The 20,284-nt window shown below is 46.5% G+C and overlaps 3 protein-coding genes across 5 annotated transcripts in view; all 3 read left to right on the forward strand.

The window, feature by feature from the left end:
• LOC135243214 (ubiquitin carboxyl-terminal hydrolase 43-like) overlaps nucleotides 1-6,392 on the forward strand; it is a 63,301-nt gene extending 56,909 nt beyond the window's left edge. Inside the window, exon 15 of the mRNA XM_064314865.1 lies at nucleotides 107-6,392. Within this exon, the coding sequence (XP_064170935.1) occupies nucleotides 107-1,074 (968 nt within the window). The 3' untranslated portion in view covers nucleotides 1,075-6,392. The remainder of the gene's footprint in view (nucleotides 1-106) is intronic.
• A 324-nt stretch (nucleotides 6,393-6,716) lies between these two features.
• coil (coilin p80) lies at nucleotides 6,717-12,037 on the forward strand. 2 transcript variants are annotated; one of them, XM_064314872.1, is made up of 7 exons: nucleotides 6,717-6,789; nucleotides 7,625-8,687; nucleotides 8,808-8,903; nucleotides 9,928-9,975; nucleotides 10,386-10,455; nucleotides 11,192-11,280; nucleotides 11,839-12,037. In XM_064314872.1, the coding sequence occupies exons 1-7, from the start codon at nucleotides 6,785-6,787 to the stop codon at nucleotides 11,896-11,898; spliced, it is 1,431 nt and encodes a 476-aa protein (XP_064170942.1). In that variant the 5' UTR covers nucleotides 6,717-6,784; the 3' UTR covers nucleotides 11,899-12,037. The 2 variants fall into 2 exon arrangements, with proteins under 2 accessions (XP_064170942.1, XP_064170941.1); XM_064314871.1 differs by having other exon boundaries at nucleotides 6,725-7,016.
• Nucleotides 12,038-12,568: 531 nt separating this feature from the next.
• rab11fip4a (RAB11 family interacting protein 4 (class II) a) overlaps nucleotides 12,569-20,284 on the forward strand; it is a 42,215-nt gene continuing 34,499 nt past the window's right edge. Inside the window, exons 1-3 of one of the 2 annotated variants that reach the window (XM_064314866.1) lie at nucleotides 12,569-12,897; nucleotides 18,573-18,660; nucleotides 19,866-19,951. In XM_064314866.1, the coding sequence (XP_064170936.1) occupies nucleotides 12,742-12,897; nucleotides 18,573-18,660; nucleotides 19,866-19,951 (330 nt within the window). In that variant the 5' untranslated portion in view covers nucleotides 12,569-12,741. The remainder of the gene's footprint in view (nucleotides 12,898-18,572; nucleotides 18,661-19,865; nucleotides 19,952-20,284) is intronic. The other variant, XM_064314867.1, reaches the window with a different exon arrangement.

The raw sequence follows: 20,284 nt of genomic DNA on the forward strand, positions 1-20,284 counted from the left end.
CATTCCTGCTATTCTCCAACCTCAAATCTTTCCATCTCCTCCATCTCTCTCTGTAAGCCCATTAAACTGGGTGCTGGTTGTAAAGGGGGAACTGTTTGATGTGCAGGAGGGTTCGAGAGCAGGCCGCTGGTTCGAGGTGTCCAGAGCTGGAGTGTGAGCATGGGAACGCCCACCAAGAGCAAAGCCCCGCCCCCACGACCATCGCTGAGACCCAGAGACCGGCACAGGTCCGCCCCCGACTTCGCCCCTGTCCCGCCCCTCGCCTCCGGGGAGCTAGTGGAGTACCTGGAGTCAGGGCGACGCCCACGCTGCACCAAGGACTCCATCATCCCGCTGATGACCAGCCCCCCTGAGGAGGTGCCGCAGCACCCCCGTCCGCCTGGTGGGGGCCCCCTGGGTTCCGCCAGAGTGCCCACGGGGCAGTGCGGGCCCCCCGTGGAGAGGGGGAGCGGCCTTAAGCTCGACACTGCCCTCTCCTGGAGGGGCTCTGAAAGGACAGAGCAGGACCGGTTCACCACCAAGGGCTTCTGGGATGGGGGGAGGGATTTTGGGAGTGGGGACCGGCTTGGCTCCGCCCCCACTGGCCCCTCTTCCTGGGATTCCGAACTGAAAAGGGAGTGGGCGAACTCCAGGGCAGGAGGGGGGGAGACGGGGCGGGAGAAGGGGGGCCATGACGGCCTCCTGTCCTTCCTCCGGCCGGTCTTCCTCAAACGGGACGGCCAGAGACGGGCCCCCGGGGGCGAGGGGGCACACGGGAGCCCGACGCGGCCGTCCCGCTCCAGCGGGGCGCTGACGGGGGGTCCTGCCGAGGGGAAGCTCAACGGCGCCCCCGCAGGCAGGGGGAGGCGCTGCGAGGAGCTGGCGAACGGTGGCGCGGGGCGGGGCATCGCCCACATCCGCCGCTCCCAGAGCTCCTCCAACATCCACGGCAGGCTGCATGGCAGCGCCCCCCCGCACAGGAAGGACCCGGCGGCCGTGCCCCCCCAGAACCCCGCCCACGCCCCCCTGCTCAGACCCTGCCACAGCACCACCTCCCTGGGCAAAGGCAGGCCTGTCTCTGAATCCCAGCTCTGAGAGGGAAACCGTCTGCTGGGTCAGTAGTGTGCCCTACAGCCCTACAGCCCTACTGTCCTACAGCCCTACAGCCCTACAGCCCTACAGCTCTACAGCCCTATAGCTCTTCAGCTCTACAGCCCTACAGCTCTACAGCCCTATAGCTCTTCAGCCCTACAGCCCTACAGCTCTACAGCCCTATAGCTCTTCAGCCCTACAGCCCTACAGCTCTACAGCCCTACAGCCCTACAGCCCTACAGCCCTACAGCCCTACAGCCCTACTGTCCTACAGCCCTACAGCTCTACAGCCCTACAGCCCTACAGCCCTACAGCCCTACAGCTCTACAGCCCTACTGTCCTACAGCTCTACAGCCCTACTGTCCTACACCCCTAAAGCCCTACAGCTCTACAGCCCTACAGCCCTACAGCCCTACAGCTCTACAGCCCTACAGCCCTACACCCCTACAGCTCTACAGCCCTACTGTCCTACAGCCCTACAGCTCTACAGCCCTACAGCCCTACAGCCCTACAGCTCTACAGCCCTACTGTCCTACAGCTCTACAGCCCTACAGTCCTACACCCCTAAAGCCCTACAGCTCTACAGCCCTACAGCCCTACAGCCCTACAGCCCTACAGCCCTACCACCCTACCACCCTACACCCCTACAGCTCTACAGCCCTACCGCTCTACAGCCCTACAGCCCTACCACCCTACACCCCTAAAGCCCTACAGCTCTACAGCCCTACAGCCCTACTATCCTACAGCCCTACTGACCCCTACAGTCCTACTGACCTACAGCTCTACAGCTCTTCAGCCCTACAGCCCTACTGACCCCTACAGCCCTACTGTCCTACACCCCTAAAGCCCTACAGCTCTACAGCCCTACAGCTCTACAGCCCTACAGCCCTACTATCCTACAGCCCTACTGACCCCTACAGTCCTACTGACCTACAGCTCTACAGCTCTTCAGCCCTACAGCCCTACTGACCCCTACAGTCCTACTGACCTACAGTCCTACAGCTCCTCAGCCCTTCAGCTGCTGGGGGAAGATTCCACCAAGCCAAGGGGGTCCGGGTGTCTGAGACGCTTATCTGATAAGGGTGTCCGAGAAGCTTGTCCAAGGAGGATGTTCAAGAACCTTACCCAAGGAGGGATGTCATGGGTGCTGGGTTCTGCTCTGGCCCACCATAAAAAGACCTGGTTCAGCTAAAATCATGCAATCGGTCTTCAATCAAGACTTCAGTCTTCAATCAAGACCTTGATTTTGTGAATCAGGCATTCAATCAACTTGACATATTCAATGAATATTTTTTCATTACAGTTAAGTGCCTCTGTAAATGATATACAGTCGACAGTAATGAATTTCGTGTTTTTTTTTTTTGTTTTTTTTTTAAACCCTGGAGGTGTGCCATACTCATTTACTGACAGACACTCAGCACTGTGCTCACCTGAGGCCACAGGGTGCAGCCTATTTCACCAGATAAACATAAGCTGCAACAGGAACAGAGACTTTACATTACATTACTTTTACTAGGCAGAGGCTTTTATCCAAAGCAGCATACAATAAGTGCACTGGAACAGCTGCAGAACACAGGTCCGATAAAGGTGCAATACTCATTTTGTGCAGTTATTCATATCCATGAACACATTGAGTCCAGTTCACACAGTAAACATTACTCTCTGACCTAACCTATGCTAAGTCAAACTAGGAGGCATGACATGCTACAACATCAAGATAGTGATGCAAAGTACAATATATAATGTTGGTGCTGGACGGAGGTACATGTAACATGAAAGTGGCATAGGAGTTGCATGAAACTTAAGACAATTTCATCTCAAACATCACAAGACGGTTATTTTTAAGGGTTGAGCAGAAAGAGGTACAGAAGAGCTAACTCTAGGACCAGTCACATGACCTAACAGGCTGCAACCGGGCGGCCATGTTGAGAATCTCTGAATGCTGTGATAATGTGAACTTTAAAAATATCCAGCTCTCCTGTTTTCACACACAGGTAGGGCGGTTCAGTCCGCCTGCTTTGTAGTTTATCTGTTAGCCAGTCGAATTAACAGAGGGTTGTTTGTTGTTTACACGCTAGTCACTAAATTCAGTGACTGCCAACATTTCATAAAGCAGCCTGCGTAGAACAGAAATTTAATGGAACAAATCTTAAAATGGATTGAATGCCTTCCTTAGTTTTTCAAACAGACAAGCAACGTGCAATTTAAAAATTCTATGCAGATAAATATGCAGTACAAACAGAACTGGAGACGCAGCGAATGTTGTGTTCTGTATTGTTTTGTCCGCACTGCTGGATCAGTTTTATACGTCTTAATCGTGCAAACGTTCTGTAGATTGGGAACACTCTATCTATTGAATCAGCACATTAAGAGGTATCTGTAGGTTGTGGAATGATTGTCTGTTTACGATACAAAATATCTGTTAATCTGTCATGACTTTTTTACTTTATGTTGAATGCAGTATTGTATGTTGTGAACCCACTGACCATTTTCCATTCTCTTCAAAGACAGCAGCACCAATGACTGACATTGGCCTACTCTGTGCTATTCAAAACGAGCCGTTCTCCATGGCAGCATTACAATAATTATTACAAGTATATAATTAAAATGGATGTGTTGCAAAGAACTCAATAGTTTAATTATGCACTTACAATAATTATTATAAATGTGGCTGTCGAGAAGGGCTAATTTTGAATTATGCCAGGCTGCCAAATGTAAATGATTTATGCTGTTGTCTTTAGAGAGGCTGACGAAATGCTAGCTTTTTATATATCTTAATGCATATATTATGATGCCGTGCACAACGTCAAAGAACACCTGGAATAAAACTGTGTACAGGTACAATCGACAGCTCCGTCACCTGTCAATCCAGACTTCCCCCGGACTTTGAGTTCAGCTCTGAGACTTCTTCGATTCCCTGACTGCTTTGTGGACGGTCTGGCCGACCTGCTTCTGAGAGCTGATGAAGATGAAGATGAAGATGTGACCTGACGTTGTGAGCAGGTGTTTGAGGGGGATGTGCGTTCCACAGGGGAAAGGAGCACACGTAAATCTGAGCGTGGCACACTGCACATACCAGATAATGAATATCCAAATCAGCAATTCTGTCGGTAGGAAAAACAATCTCATTTGAAGTAATTAAAATCATTAATTTACTGATCTGAAACACAATCGAATTTAGCTATTTATTTTTATCAATTTTTTTTATTTTCTTATTTAGAAATATAGTTGCAGGCCTGTCATATAATATGGAGCTTTTGTAAAATATGTATGAAGGTCAGAACATTGAAAACCAGATGAGCACAGACCACGCATGTAGGTTTCCTGCTTTATTAAGATTTATAAGAAATATATGATAAACCGGATGCTGGATTCACTGATTAGACAATGCGGTGGTGTGTCCTTGACATTTGTCATTTGTCGCTAAATTAAAATGACTTTGTCCTTATTAAAGAGTCAAACCACAAAAGAGTTTGGGAACTTGCATACCTACAGGGACTGTATGTGTGTGGACACAATCCAAGCACTATTTGCTTCTCCTTGTGAAAAAGTGCTGTTGTAGATTTTTGTTTTGAACGGTACTTTTTTATGAAGCACTGTTATAGAACATCTGCGTTGGTCCTGTTGGCTAATCCCTGGTGGAAATTCCAACTTGGTTCCAGCCTGGTTTTAAGCTGGTCCAGCTTGTTTGAAGCTGGTTTGGAGATGGTCAAGCTGGCAACAAGATGATTGAAATAGCAACCGTGTTGGCAATATCCAGCTGTGGTGGGCCAGGTTCATACATGCAACAGACCATCACCAAATTCCAGACAGCATTCAGGTGGAGCATAAGCTGGTTCCAGTTAGAGTCCATCTTTAGCTACTAGCTGGAAGTTCAACCAGGATGTAACCTTCTGTGTCAATCTTACTGAATAATTCCTTCTGTTATTCAGATTTTTTTAAATAAATTTTTTTTTTGCTTTTTGTTGCCTCTACAGAAAAAAAACCATTGTGTTTTCATCAGCTTTCTTGTCTATGATTTGGATTCTGTTAAACGAGCCCATAAGCTGATTTCAAATGGAAATGTCTTCGTACGCTGCACGCAATACAGTCTCACAATCAGTCTCACCGCCTTTTTTGTTTACATCTGTGTACTGTGGCGTTTACATTTAACTGACACAATGTTTACAAAAATCGAACATTGAACATGCAGCAAAATATGACAGAATGGTGTAAAATTGTATGTAGCTATTGTACTTCTGCAATATGTGTGGCTCGAGATGTTTTATATTCAATATTTGTAACGGTTCTACATATTTTGTATCTACTTAAATATGTAAATATGTTTGAACATGTATGTTAAGTGGGCACTTTAAATTCAAGGGGGTGATTTTGCAAAAGAACCAAGGTGGTTGCACCTAACATGGAGGCACCAACCAGCAGAAGCCATACAAAGCTCACATTCAGTAAGGTGAGGGTTCTCTGTCAGAGGGGTTCTATGTCAGAGGGGTTCTGTGTCTGAGGGTGCTGTGTCAGAGCGTTCTATGTCTGAGGGTTCTATGCATGTTTCTTGTGACATTCATGAACTTCTGATGATCTATATTGCCTCTCGTTCTACGGTGTGGACTAACATCATTAACGGCTTTGGTTGTAGGTTTTCAGGAGTGAGATGGAATGGGTCCCGGGGGGTGGTTTCAGATGTGTGGGCACAATAATCAACTGCTTCGTTCTTAAACTACCACATTCCACTGAAAAGTCATAAAAGTTTAATGTTTTGAGACAGTGACAAAAGCCTTTGGCATCAATGTTTTTTCCATTTGCAATCTGTCAGGAAACAAAAAAAAAAAGTTTTCTATATTTCTTGGAGTTTCCTTTTTTGGTCTGTTTATTTCTTCTTTGCACAGAGCTCTTGTGCATAAAGTCCATTTTTATGTTCTGTTTAAATTTAAAGTCCATATTTAATTGCCGTTTCTCTTTGATCTTGTGAGAAATTATGAATATGACTGCGCGTCAATAGCATTGTCTGTCACTGTGAGTTCAGTTTGCATTGTAGTGTAAACTTCATTTAAATGCAGGATTTTAAAGGTGATGAAAATACACATTTCACACACTTACCTGCCTCCACATGCACTTGAAAATTCTCAGTGGGCAGGATGTTGGGTATGTGAGTTTGGTTTGCATTTTTTTAATCGTGTACATAAATTAACCCCAGTGTCTCTGTAAAGGGAATGAAAATAGACCATGAACAAGTTTAGACCAAATGTGAAGGATACGAAGGAATGTGTTATATATTGCACTTAAAGTGTTATTTTTAATACTGAGAATAAAACTTGTGAACTTCATCACAATGTTGTGCTGTTTTGGTGATCACCTTGCTAATTTTTGTTCATTTGCTGGAGTGGGGGTGTTTTTTTATTCCGCTGTTAAAATGGTTTGACAATAGAACATAAAGGTTTATAACTTATAGACCATATAGGTGCATTAGCATTGTCATTGTCATTTTACTGACTGCGTTAATGTTAATGCAGAAAACGACACAAGACACATTCGTGAGTGGCAGGTCTGTATAGGCGTACATTTTAAATGTTTTCACCTCAAAGAAAAATTGTGCGATTTACCCTTCCAGACCGACAGGTGGCAGTAGTAGAACACTTTAAAAGGGATCATACTTTAATGTGGTTCACTCGGTCCGCAGCACACACGAGGAAGATAATAATGGCCGCGTCCAGTTTGAATGCGGTACGAGTGCGTTTGTATTTCGATTATCCCCCGCCTGCGGTGTCGGACTGCCGCATGTGTTGGGTGCTTGTTGACCTAAACAAGTGTCGCGTGGTGGCGGATCTTGCGAGCGTCATCAGGGAAAAGTTCGATTTCAGTCGCAGGACGATTTTAAACTTGTTCATTGAGGACTGTTACTTGCCTCCCACGGAGAGCGTTTACGTAGTGCGCGACAATGACAGCATCAGGTAAGTGCTGTTGCGTGCAAATATTCGCGTTTCAATAATATTGCTAACTTGGGTGTTAGCTTTGCTTCCCACAAAATACACTTGTATAATTGTATACGCTGTTTGTTGGGTCACCAACTTATGTGGCTGTTATTCAAAGCTTCGTTTACGTCTAGATTGTGCATGACGTTACTTGCACAGGAACTAAGTTAAGTAACTTGCCTAACGACCAAGGTAACTTCGGCGTGTTTCAGTCATAGATCTCACTGATTTCAGCACGTCGTTGTTCACCTTGTAGTTCACGTTAAAGTGAGCGTTGTCCAGTCGACTGAATCGCAGTACAAGCCGGCATTAACTAAAGTTTTGCAGTAAAACTCATTGGATGTTGCTAACTAGGTAGCTAGAACAATTTAAGCACAAGTAAGCAATAGATGACATTTAACTGAAATTCAACTGCACATGAGAAAGGGAAGAAATTAAGCTCATGTGCGAGCTAATAAGCCTTTATTTATTGTGATATTATTCTACTTGATAAGAAAGAAAACCCAATTCCTTGGCATAGGCTTGTCTTCATGCAATGGCTCTAGCGTCCTAAAGAGACAAGCTTATCACCTGTTGTTGATTGACAGGGTGAAGGTGGAAAATCAGCCGCCAGTGAATGGCATCGAAGCCAGCAGCAAACCCGAGGGCCTGTCCCAGAAATCAAATAAAAGGACCAGAGAAGCAGAAGAAGAGAACGAGGGGTTAAGGGTGAAGAAGAAGAAGAAGAAAGCTCCGACAGAGGGCCAAGAGGTGGACCCCCAACCGGTCGTGGCGGCGGCGGAGGAGAAGAAGAAAAAGAAAAAAAGAAAGAAGTTGAAGGAGAAGACTCTGCCGGTCAAACCAGCAGCAGCAGCAGCAGCGCCTGTGAAGCGGACGACCCCCGTGAGACAGCCGGCGGTTTCTAAACCCGCGGCAGACAAAACCGCCAAGAAGCCCGCCACGCCCGCCGCCACCACCGCCGCGAGCAGAGCCGCCAAGCCGAAGGCGCCGGCGTCGTCGTCGTCGGAAACCAGCGACAGCAGCGAGGAGGAGCCTCCCAAAAAGGCCGTCGCGGTGACGGCCCCCGGCAGGCCCGGCGGGGCCGGGCCCGGCGGGGCCGTCCCCGGCGCAGCGAAGGCTGGCGTCGCTGCCTCTTCCTCCTGGGAGTCTTCGTCGGACTCCTCTCCCGGTCCCAAACCCGCGGCCAAACCCGTCGCTAAGACGACCGCCCCCCCCACGCCGGCCCTCCCGGCGGCACCGGCGGTTCGGGCCAAACCGCGGAGCTCCAGCTCCAGCTCGGGCTCGGACTCGGACAGCACCAGCCGGGCTCGCCTGGCCAATAGGAGGCCGGGCCTTGGGCACCAAGTTCCACCGTTGGCAACGGGGCCCGGCGGCGGTGCTGTCACCGGGAGGGGCGGGGCTAACCCCAGGGGCGCCGGGAGGGGGAGCTCGCCGGGGGCCGGGAGGGGGGTCGGGCGGGGCGACGGAAGGTTTCCGTGGAGGGGCGGGAGCCCCAGGGGCGGTCAGAGAGGGGGTCACGGCCGGGCGAGTCGGGGCGCAGGGAACCACGTGTTTTATTGCTATGGCGACCAGAACGGGCCGCAGCAGCAGCAGCAGCAGCCTCAGCGGCACGCGGACGACACTCTGACCAACAAGGCCGTCGTCCTCCAGGTGAGTCGCTGACGCCGCCGCGATCGACCGCCATCAACCGCCACCGCGACCTCACGGGGTCACGCTGTCGAGCGCTCCACATCCCGTTTTCTCCTCCCTCTGTCTGTCTGTTTGTTCTAGAACCCTCCGGAGAGCGCGCCCCAACCCAAACGGGACTACGGGTCCATGCCCCTGCTGGCTGCGCCCCCCCGGGTGGGCCAGAAGATCGCTTTCAAGGTACGATGGGCATCGCCTGCTTCCCCTGGCTTGCATTGCGTTGCGTTTCTTGCATTTAACAAACGCTCTCCTACAGAGGGACTGGGACCACTTTTTTTTTTTTTTTAATTTTGCACATCCAGTTTATACAGCTGGATATACACTGAAGCAATTCAGGTTAAAAGCTTCGGTCAAGGGTATAACGGCAGTGTCCTACCTGGGAATCAGACCCACAAACATCAGGTTACAAGCCCAGTTCCATAACCAGTTTACTACACTGTGCACTGTAACAGTGGCCAGTGTTGTATGAGCCTGTTTGTTCAGGTCCAGCATGCCTCACGTCAGTATTGATTTGTGAGGATGCAGTTTGGTGTAGCGAGTAAATGAAGATAAAATTCAGCTCTATCGGGGAGTGGCCAAAATGGATAACGGCATTGTGACAATTTGCGGAGATATCTCACCAACTAATGCCTCAAAATCCGGGTCAGTTTCCATGAGTAGGTGGTTGTAAATGGTAAATGGACTGCATTTATATAGCGCTTTTATCCAAAGCGCTTTACAATTGATGCCTCTCATTCGCCAGAGCAGTTAGGGGTTTGGTGTCTTGCTCAGGGACACTTCGACACGCTCAGGGCAGGGTGTGAACCGGCAACCCTCCGACTGCCAGACAACCGCTCTTACCTCCTGAGCTATGTCGCCCCTTGTTGTATTCAAACTGGCATGGGTTCATACTTGGAGCCACTGATACTGTACCTATGTCAGGATTATACAGTACAGTTCTGTGCAGTGGGTGGAAATGTTCAGTTAAGAACATTCTAAATCACATATCTGTGATCTTGTCCTAAAGCCACCTGTAGCCCAAATTTCATCTGTACTGTTTCGGGGGAAATTGCATGAATATACAGTTCTTCCTTAAGTCCTGAATTCCAAGAGGAGATCAAATGGACTCCGATTATCATGGCATGCTGTGCAGATCGGTCGCACCCATTGGTCCGTTCTTCCAAACTGTAACCATAGTAACGACCGTATCCTTGTCTGTGCACAGCTGCTGGAGCTGACTGAGAACTACACTCCGGAGGTATCGGACTACAAAGTAAGACCTGTCCCATTTTTCATACTTCTGCTTCTGCAAAGCAGTATTTGTGTGTATTGCTTGTTTGATTAAATTAATTAGTATACAGTATCTTAGGTTGTGACAGGGAAATGCTAAAAGTGTTTTGTGGTCTAGAGGCCTGATAATGTAGTAACGGCTCGCTTTTTATTCATTAATAAGGTTGCTCTCTCCTCTCTTTAGTCCTTTTCTCCTTTGATCACCCTTCCTACCTCACCACTTATTATTTTCTGTTGATCCCAAAAAAAGGCCGAGACATTGCCCTCTAGTGTTTGGCTTTAGTCACTGCATGAAGGTGCTGTTGGTACCAGGCAGCGCATGTTGTCCTAAATCCTCACCGGCAGTTTGGATGTGTCTCTCTTTGTCATCTCTCACCCCTGCGGCCTCCTCAGGAGGGAAAGATCATCGGAATCGACCAGGGCACCAACCAAATAGAGCTGGAGCTTCTGTCCTCTGCCCCAGGTACGGACGATTAGAGCCTCCCCAGAAAGAGCAGGAAGGTGCCCCTTGTTTTCTCTGGCGTGAACCCCGTCACAGGCCTTGGCGTCCTTTCGTAGTTGATTTAATTAGGCCGAGCGAGTCAGAATAACGAGTCTTTGGTGCACGTGTTGGTGAGTGGCTGTGGCCCTGTGCAGTGCTGTCACGTGTGATCCAGCCAGGCACGCTGAGGCTGAGGAGAGGACGACGTCGGCTCGTTTGATGCACACACAGAGAGAGGCGCTTCGCATCAAAGACGGTCAACACAAAGGATCATCAGCTCCGTAACTCTGTTCTATACGTTCAAAGGTTCCGCCTCTGCCATTGTGGAAGCCTGCCGCGTTCTGATTGGCTGGCTCACTGTGAATGTTGGATTAGATTATAAATGATTGTGCCCTTCTGTTGAAATATCTTTGGCCTCCCTAGAGGCATGCATTCAAGATATTTCACAGTAAAATTCAGGATGAGTTTTACAGTATTTGTAAAATACAGTACTACACTGTAAATATATATATATATATATATTTATTTTTATTTTTTTTACTGTAAGAGAGACTTAAGTCTGCTGTGGCTGTAGATGGCATTAGTGCCACTTTAATGGCTGGAATTTTCTAGAATGAGAGAGTAGGAAAGCCAGAAGGAATGCAGGAGCTCACCGCCTGGTTTACATACTCCCTCCTGTGCCATGTGGACGCTCATGAGCTTCGATTTCTTCCCAAAGGACCGGCAGGGCCAGGGAAGTTTGACCTGGTGTACCAAACTGCTGACGGGTCTGAGATCGTGGAGTATGCGGTGTCCCGTACCTCACAGGTAAAGAAGATAACATTAAGGAATTTGGGCGCTCCTTAGGTTAACCAAACCTTTTTCTTCATGGAAAAACGACCATTTTCCAAGATTGTGACATCACATGCTGAAGAAGGAAGCAATCTGTACACAAATTACTGTTCCCTAAGTAAATAGTTTACTACTCACAACAGCAACATAATCAATGTGTTTGGCCAGTTTACTTTTTCTATATAGCCTAGTATCTCTGTTGTGCTGCACTTGCATAAGATTGTGTGCGCGTGCGCGTGCACGTGCGTGTTTTGTTATGCTAGCACAGTTCTTCTAGTCATCATAATGGTATGAAAAAGGTCTAGCGATTGTGATCGTCACTTCTCAGTTTTCAGCCTCACACACAGCCTCACAGAGTAATCATTGTTAGGTGTCACTGTTCTCAAACCCGAATTATTAGTTATCTTGTATTCTGTGCTCTACGGGCGCAGTCGTTGGAGAGGCCGCGTAAAACGCCACCGCAAAGAGCTGCGCGCGGCTCACGGTGTGTTGCGGGTTCGTTGTCATGGAAATCTTGTCGCCGTCTTCCCACAGCTGACCGAACGGTGGGACTCGCTCCTGGAGCCGAGGCTCATACTGGAGAATAACGTGTGAGAATCGGACCAAAGACTGCGCCCACACCTACACCCCACGCGACCCCGGAAGACACTGAGCACGGACGTAATGTTTAATGTTTGTACATGATGTTACTGTGAAATTTTACTTAATAAATCTTTTTTATTATACAAAAGAACGCCTCAATCTCCTTTCGACGACAACCTACTATTCTTTACCAACTCCGGTGCTTTGTGGCAGACAGACAAGCCATATAATCTATTCCCTACATTTGTCTGAACATATACTAAAAACCTGTGTTCCGAACCCTCACAATAATTTTTGCATGTTATCAAGAATGTGCGTATTTTTATGGTAGTTTTTATGCAAGATGTTTATCTTTCCAGCACCATCCTTGAGAGCCTAATACTGTCAACATTTATAATGTAGGCTATCGCAAAATTGGAATTATAGAAGGTTTATGCAGAATGTTTCCAAGCCTTTCGCTCCAGAAGTGACCAAAATTATCATTTTTGCTTGCGTCAGAGACCATCGTTCATAGCATAGATAATCGGTAACGGATTCCATTGGTTCTCTTGTACCTGGTTTTATGTTGGACTAAACACAGTAAGTTGGCAAAAAAAAAAAATGTTGGCATGGAAACAAGCTGGTGAGACAGGTCCTGTAATTATTTGATATTTTTCACAGCTCCATCACGGATGTTCTCGCGCCGTCCACCTCCTCCTCCCTCGCCTCCGCCGTTTCCCCTTAACCAACTGATGCTGATGATGTCACGCTTTTCGCGCTCGCAGCGGCGGAGGAGGAGGGCGACGATGGCGCTCGCCGCCTGCATTCTGTCGGAAGACCTTTGATATTTTCCAGATCCGCGACGCTCTCGTGAGGATGGACGGACGTGCATTTCCCGACCGCGAGCAGCTCCTGCAGTTCCTGAGGAAGCTGAAAGAAGTGTTCGATGTGTGTGACGAGGATGCGGACGGTTACATTCGAGTCGAGCATTTCGTCGACCTCGGTTTGCAGTTCGGTCAAGGGAATGACGAGGTAAGAGTCCGTTTGTTAGGGATATACAGAGGGTAGTTAACGCTGATCGGACTAACCGGTGTATATAATAGCATTTAATGTGTGTGTAATCAAACGCATATAAAATCGGCATTCTGTACCAAGCCGCGTCTGTGAAGGATGAAATGAAGTCATTTTATTAATTTAGGGAAACAATACTGGCAAACAGGTTGTTATAACAAGCCACGACTGTGACTGATACAACCTACTTGTTTGTAATATAAATTATGTAGTAGCCCTATTCATTTTCTCTAAACACATTTTCCCATTAATTAATAAAAAAATGTCAATGCACTGTGGTTATGGAGACCGCAAATCGATACCATTGTGTCACAGCACGTAGCCTATACATATAGCTGTTCTGTTGTGTACATCCAATAAAATGAAGCCATTCCATATTAGTATCGTAGTTCCGCTTCATATTTGCGTCTCATAAATAAAAATGTATTTCTCAAAGTATCGCTTGTGAGGATGAGTTACGTTTGTGTATATAGAAAGTTACATTACCTTAAAAAGGCGTTATGGACATTTAATGTGTGAGCAGATTGTCTTTATATAAGGAGATGTACACAGAGCTTGACATATTAGCCGTTCATATTGTAGCCTACTTTAAGGGCACAACGGCAATGCCCCCTCTAGTTAAATGGGACTTGAACCGGAAACCTATGAATCGGCTTCTTTAACAATCACCTTGTCACCCCGTGAACTTCGCCGCTTGTAACTTCTGGTAAGAATGGACGTTTGTGTGCTGCACCATGCACTGTTGACACTCGACCTCCGGTTTTCAATCTGTCTGCCAAATTGGGAATTTCCAAATCTCCTGAACCGTGACAATGCGACATAACGTTACACGTCACCATAGCAGGGTGTCCATGCGGGGTTCTCAACAATAAGAAAAAACTATTTCCTTTTCGTGCTGATTTTGTTCATAGATCCATATTCATAAATAATTTTTTAGGCCTGTGACGCGTCTATTATAGGTCCACAGCAGATGATGTGCCATTTTAGAAAGGCATATAATTGCTTGTTAAATGAAAAAAAATTGTAACCTGTGGCGGTGTTGGCGGCAGCCATTTCACTGCGAGGCCCTAGCTTCCTGTACCAGAAGGTGGTCATTTCAGGGAGTCTTACTGTGGGAAAAGTGTGTTTTGAGGCCACTGTTCATTTATTTGTTTATTTATTTATTTGGAAGGAGTTTCTTTGAAAATACGCCGTGAGGTTCGTTCTTAGTGAGTTCCTTGCCTTCTGACTCACCTCTTCCGATTGGAGGATGGCTCCCCTGATCCCTCATTTGCATATCCTTTATTTTTTCCCCTTGTTCTTTCCTTGTATTTCCTGTTTGATAGTGGTATTCGTAGGCATAGTTGTGTAAAGATAGGCGAACTGTCTGATCATATCTTCTTGTTACAATACAAATTGTTTTCAGTTTGGTTAATATTACACTTGGCCTAGAGATTATAAATGGGCCTCTGTGACTTCTTATCACGTTGTTCTGCTCTTGAGATTAACACTGATGTTCTCCACTACAGCTCTGGATAAGAATTCCTGCCAAACCACTGTATTGTAATGTGACGTGTTTAAGATGTAGAAGGGACAAGACACATTACTGAGCATTGACACTATCTGCACGGGCACAATCAAAGCCAAAATCATTACCCTGGCCATTTAGATTTAGCTGTTTCCTCTCCCATGTGATTGCAAGTTATTGAAACAGAGAAAATTCAGACACACAACAGTTAAAGAATGCACTGGCTCATCAATCAGAATAATAGTTAGATAAATATGCCAGAAGAAAAAAAAAACATACTATTAATAACAGTCCCAATAATAATTGATTAATGGCTATTATTTTGGTGTGTCTGTCTTATGCTTTGTCTGAAACTGATATTAGTCAGACTGTTTCTTGGCTATGATATCATACAGCGGCTGATAAACTACTGACTGTATGCATCTCTACATTGTGTGGCCTTAGTTCAGAATATTGTGCTGGCCTGAAGAATTTAGGACAGACAATAGAAGGATATTGCTTAAAGTACTGAAGGACATGTCTGAGTATTTTTAAATATCATTCAACTTTGTTATGTAAAAGTAATTAAACGGAACAATGACTAACGACGTGGGGTTTTTTCCTCCACCTTTTCGTTTCTTCAGTCCACAATACTCCAGATTTCATCAGTACCTTGCAGGTATTTGTCTGCGTGCGTCAATCGGCTACCGCGTCATTACATTACGCGCGAACACTGCAGCACAGTTCCGGGTAAAGCATTACTATAACGGTCAATGTACCGCTTTATTCAAAGTGCTCCGTTTATTGAGTTAAACCTGCAAAAAGGACGCTTATTTGAACACACATACACTCGTTGGAGTGAACAACATTCATTTAATATAAAGATGATCAGAAAGTGTCCCTAGCCAGACCGACATTAACCTCGTTAATTTTATGAAAAAATCAGTAATAAAAATAGCAGTTTCAGACAAATTAAATAAAAGTCTATATTTTATGAAACCATGCAGCTGCTTTGTAGCCTACTACAAATTAAAGCTGCGGTGTTATGTCTGAGAAACTATATGTCATGATACACTATTTTAGTTTCAACAAAATGGATGTTTTTAATTCGTGGCCGTGCAGTGTTTTACAATGATTTAAACCGTACTTTGTTCAGCTTGTTTGAGCTCACTGTGTCGTCTTTGAACAGCTGGGTAGAATTGGCCGCCGCACAAGTTGCGTTTTCCCCCCAATTTAGACTTCAGTGCGCGCTGCTGTTCAGAGTCACGTGGTGGTGACGTTCAAGCACTGTGGTTCCATTATTCTCCTGGAAGGTACATATTGTTACACTGTACATCTTTTAGACAAAAAAAGAATTCCTTTCACATTACGGGCGTCTGTTTATTGGTTGATTGACCGTGTTCCAGTTTAACAGATGGACGCTGGAGCTTGAATGTTTAATGAATGTACAAACGGGTCTTCTTCAGTTCATCTCTTTCCTGTTCACACACGCCTCAGGGTTGGTGTCCCTGGTGAGGTGATTGCATTTTCAGGTGCAGACTTGTGCATGTGTGTGTGCCGTTCATATGGTCAAGTTTCAAAATCAGGTTGTGGCGCTTTCTCCAGCCCGATGGCACCACACCGTCAAAGCAAAACATCCCCCCTCCCCCCCCCACCCACAGCTCATGGCCCAGCAGATGAGTTGAATAATTTATATTTGAGGTTCCCTGAATTACTGCCATCTGCTATGAAAAGTAATGGCTTTGCTATTAAATTTTGCAATGCTTGTTTATTGTTCAGGAAATTAACCCATATCATTGAGTGCATCATAATATCCAGTTCAGACAGGCATGAAAAGTCTTCTGTTTTGTCTTTGGCTATTCTGTTTTTTAATGTAGTTTTTGTTACATTTATCTGACAGTGTCAGTGGACAATAATAAGCATTTTTGCAGATGAATGTACCAACAGGTGCCATATTTAGCTAAAGAGCTATTTTCCATCTGTAATCTCTGAGCAAGTAAAAACCTCTTCATTTAGCTGATAGCAGTCCTTCGCACACAACAGGTGAGCCCAGTTGCAGTTGTCGACAGATGATATTAAATTACATGCTGTATAATATAATAAAAGATATAACAACAGCGCAGGCCATCCCATAAAATAGCACCAATACAGAAGTAACACAGAACAGACAATGGAAAAGGTTGATCTAGTTCAGTGATGTTCGTTCATTTCTTGGAAGAGTTGAGGTTAGGCTGATTTATATTTTATATTTTTTGTTTTCACCCTAAATAAGCAAAAAAATTCCGACACAAGAAACCAGATGTGGTGATTTGGCTGCGTAATTAGCTGTTTTAATTGATCAATTAAGTACTGAGTAGAAGGCAAAAGGACAAGAGGGAAGACCATAACATGTGTCTATAGTTTTTACCCCCCCAAACAGTGCTGTGCTGATGGACAAGCCACAGTTGTGTTGTGGTCCCAAACTTGGCAGAGTGTAACTGGGTTATGAGGGCACAATGTAGGCCAACAGCACTCAGAGTGTACAGGCTATTGGTAAAACTAGCTAGGATGACGGAGGCCCCTGATCTAGATGGACACAACAGGTCACCATTGAGGCGCGCGTCGGCATGGAAGAAGTTCATCATTGTTCAGCATTGCTGGAACGCGGCCTAGCTGCCTGGTGACATTTCCCCCAAACGATTCATTATAACGGAGCCAAAACCGATTGTTTATGATTATCGCCTTGTCCATTGAACGGTGCCAGAGCAGTGTTTTTTTTTTGTTTTGTTTTGTTTGTTTTTTTCAGGCCACTGAGCTGGCAGAGTGGCACCAGCAGTAACCATGCAGAACTGCCTCTCTCCCAGTTCGCGCTAAAAATAAACAGCGAAGCGAAGCCATGGTGATCAGCACGTACAAACCAGGAGATGAGCATCATTGATTGAGACAAACAGACGAGGGCAGATCGGACGAGCAAAGAATGATGGCAACCGGAGAACAATTCCGCATTATTTGCACATCACTCCAAATGTCTTTGCTTGACAAGTTAGGCAATATTTAATTTTAAACGGTCCTTTAAAATTATAGAGTCTGTAACAGTTTGAAGCTGACTGAAATGTGCGCAATCGATAGAAAAAATAAATAAAATGGAAAAGCAGGCAGTTGTAGCCTGCGACAGTAATGACGTCGAGTCGGGTCTGCAGCGAACGACTCGAATCTGACAGCGGGTAACAGGGACGCCGAATGCACGAACGAAACGTGCCTGTAGCCACTGCTGTGATTCCAGAACTGAGCGAGTTCGAAGACTGCCTCCGCGCGGGTTGTTTTGCTGTGCGCGAGACGATGACAGGTGCGCTGAAGGAGCTCTCTCCTCCTCCTCTTCTCTCTGTCCAAACATTCAGCTCGTCTGGCCCCGGGCTGTCACAATAATTATCCCCGGTCAATTGACAGCCTGTTGGTTTCCGACGGGCAATTTAGTCTATTAATTGGGTTTACTGCGAGCGTTTAATTTAGTCTGGCAGCCAATTGTGCTGTTCACCTTTTGCGATTAGTCACGTATGGTTAGCGTTAGTCAAACCAGCCGCGTTTTACTAACCCTTCTGCGGGCGATCTTTCAGGATTTATTTTCTGTAGGCCTAGAGATATTTACGCATGTCTCTGTACTGGGACTAAGTAATTTTATTTCTTAAGGAGTGCGCATTGTGATTTTGAGCCTTTTCGTATATATTTGTTTTAAATGAATAATAATTTTTTTTAAAAGCTGTGTGTTAGCATCTCAAAGCTGGCTGCTGACACAGACGACTGAAGGTTTGGGGATTTTGACACGTTGGCATTCAGCCCAAGTCCTGGCCACCCTGTCACCTTCCATTAATGTGCCGGGGACCGAAGTGCCGGCTTCACCGTGTCTTTGGACAGGTGAGCGGCAGGCGGGTGACGGCTCCTCTGCGCCTCTGTTAGGAGGGGAGCGGCGGCCCCCGCTGCTGCCGCTAAAGTGCTCCTGCGCAGAGAAAGGGGCGGGGAGCCACGCTGTCCCGGTCAAGAGCAATTAAAACTGCCGTCAATGTCAACTGTGCGCCTTGGGATTGGCAACGCTGATCCTGAGAGAATGATCAATTACAATATATTCTTTCCTCAACACACTAAACTGAATTATTTGATGACTTTTCTGTTCCAGGTGAAGAAGCTCGTCAAATACCTGGACCCCAACGCACAGGGGAGAATCAACTTCAAAGACTTCTGCCATGGAGTCTTTGCCATCAAAGGTGAGGGATGTGGGGCCTCAGCAGTGTGTGTGTGTCTTTGTTTGTTTGTGTGTGTATGTGTGTGTGTGGGCCTGTGTGTGTGCGTGTGTGTGTGCACGCGCGCCCATGAATTTTTTCCTATTGAAACGGCACTAACAGAGACCGGTGCAGGATGTAGACCAGACAGCGGCACTAACCCGTCTCAGGTGGGGGTTACCTGCGTCTCCTCCTCAGGTCAGGGCCTCCGTCAGTCTGCCTGCAGCTCAGGCTGAGCAGAGCGGCCATTTTAGAGTAAAGAGCGGGACATTCACCTTCGTCTGGGCCCCATTACTCTAACAGAGGAGATTAATACTCTCAAGGCCAATTACAGTTTTTATTGAGCAGTTTCTCTGCATAAGCTGTGTGTGCCGCTGATGGGAATCTAACTGCTTCCCTATGACTGTTTTCGACTGTGGCCGGGTTGACCTTGGCCACAGGGTGCTTCTGCACTGAATTAGTCTGTAATAGCTTAAACTACGTTTTATTAATCTGCATCGTATCATATTATACTGTTCCAATCGTAGCGCTTTCATTATTTCTTTATTTTTCTCTATGTGCCGGCTCTTACCGTTTAATTGGAGCATTGATTACTGCTGAGAGTGCTGTGTTGAGTGTTCGGGTGTTTTAAAATCTCATTTAATTCATTTTGGTACAGGCTGAGTCTCATCTGCTTTACACTTTCCTGCATAGCTGGTAAATGGTGAATGGACTGCATTTATATAGCGCTTTTATCCAAATCGCTTTACAATTGATGCCTCTCATTCGCCAGAGCAGTTAGGTTAGTGTCTTGCTCAGACCTGACATGCCTAGGGCGGGGTTTGAACCGGCAACCCTCCGACTGCCAGACAATCGGTCTTACCTCCTGAGCTATGTCGCCCCATAGCTGCTATCTGCTCTCTGCTGTGTCCTGGTGCTGCCATAGTTACTTGTGTCTTTTGCCTGTTATGTTCACTAAATATTAACGGGTAGTGCTTTTTCAATATCCTTGCTTAGAAATTTATAATTAACCATTAAATACCTTATTAGTATGCATGAAAAATACACTGTTGCTGTTAATCCTAACATTAGTAAATGTGCACAGATATGTTTGTAGATGTAGTGGGTTTTGTGTGAGGGTGTGTGTGTGTGTGTGTGTGTGTGAAAGAGGTCTGTGACTGTGTGTCTGACTCTTCCTCTTTGCATTTCAGGCTGCGAGGAGATCCTGAAGACGGCTTTGGGCACGCGCAACGTCACCCCGCCGACCTACAAGACGGACAATGGCTACTACTACCAGGTAGAGCGGCGGGCTGAGGTCACGTGCTCCCCAGAGTCACGTTGTGTGTGCGCGTTTGGGGTTCACTAACGACCCCTGACACGGGGTGGGGGGGGTGGGGGGGGGTGAGCTGTCTGCTGGTCGGCATGCCTCATCGCTTGTTTGGCACCTCGCTGGTTTCGGACCGGACCGAACCGGGTCGGGTCGAGGATTGAGGGTGGCCCGTCGCCTCTGTGCCCGTTTGGGAAGTTTCCGTGAGAACGAGGCGCTACACAATGGCAGCGGTGCCGACGACCAATCAGCTTCGCCCGTTAATCAGTCGAAGCCGTGCTGTATTGACGGGGTGGGGGGGTT

This window comes from Anguilla rostrata, chromosome 17, assembly GCF_018555375.3.
Source record: "Anguilla rostrata isolate EN2019 chromosome 17, ASM1855537v3, whole genome shotgun sequence".
In the NCBI taxonomy this organism is placed as follows: domain Eukaryota; kingdom Metazoa; phylum Chordata; class Actinopteri; order Anguilliformes; family Anguillidae; genus Anguilla; species Anguilla rostrata.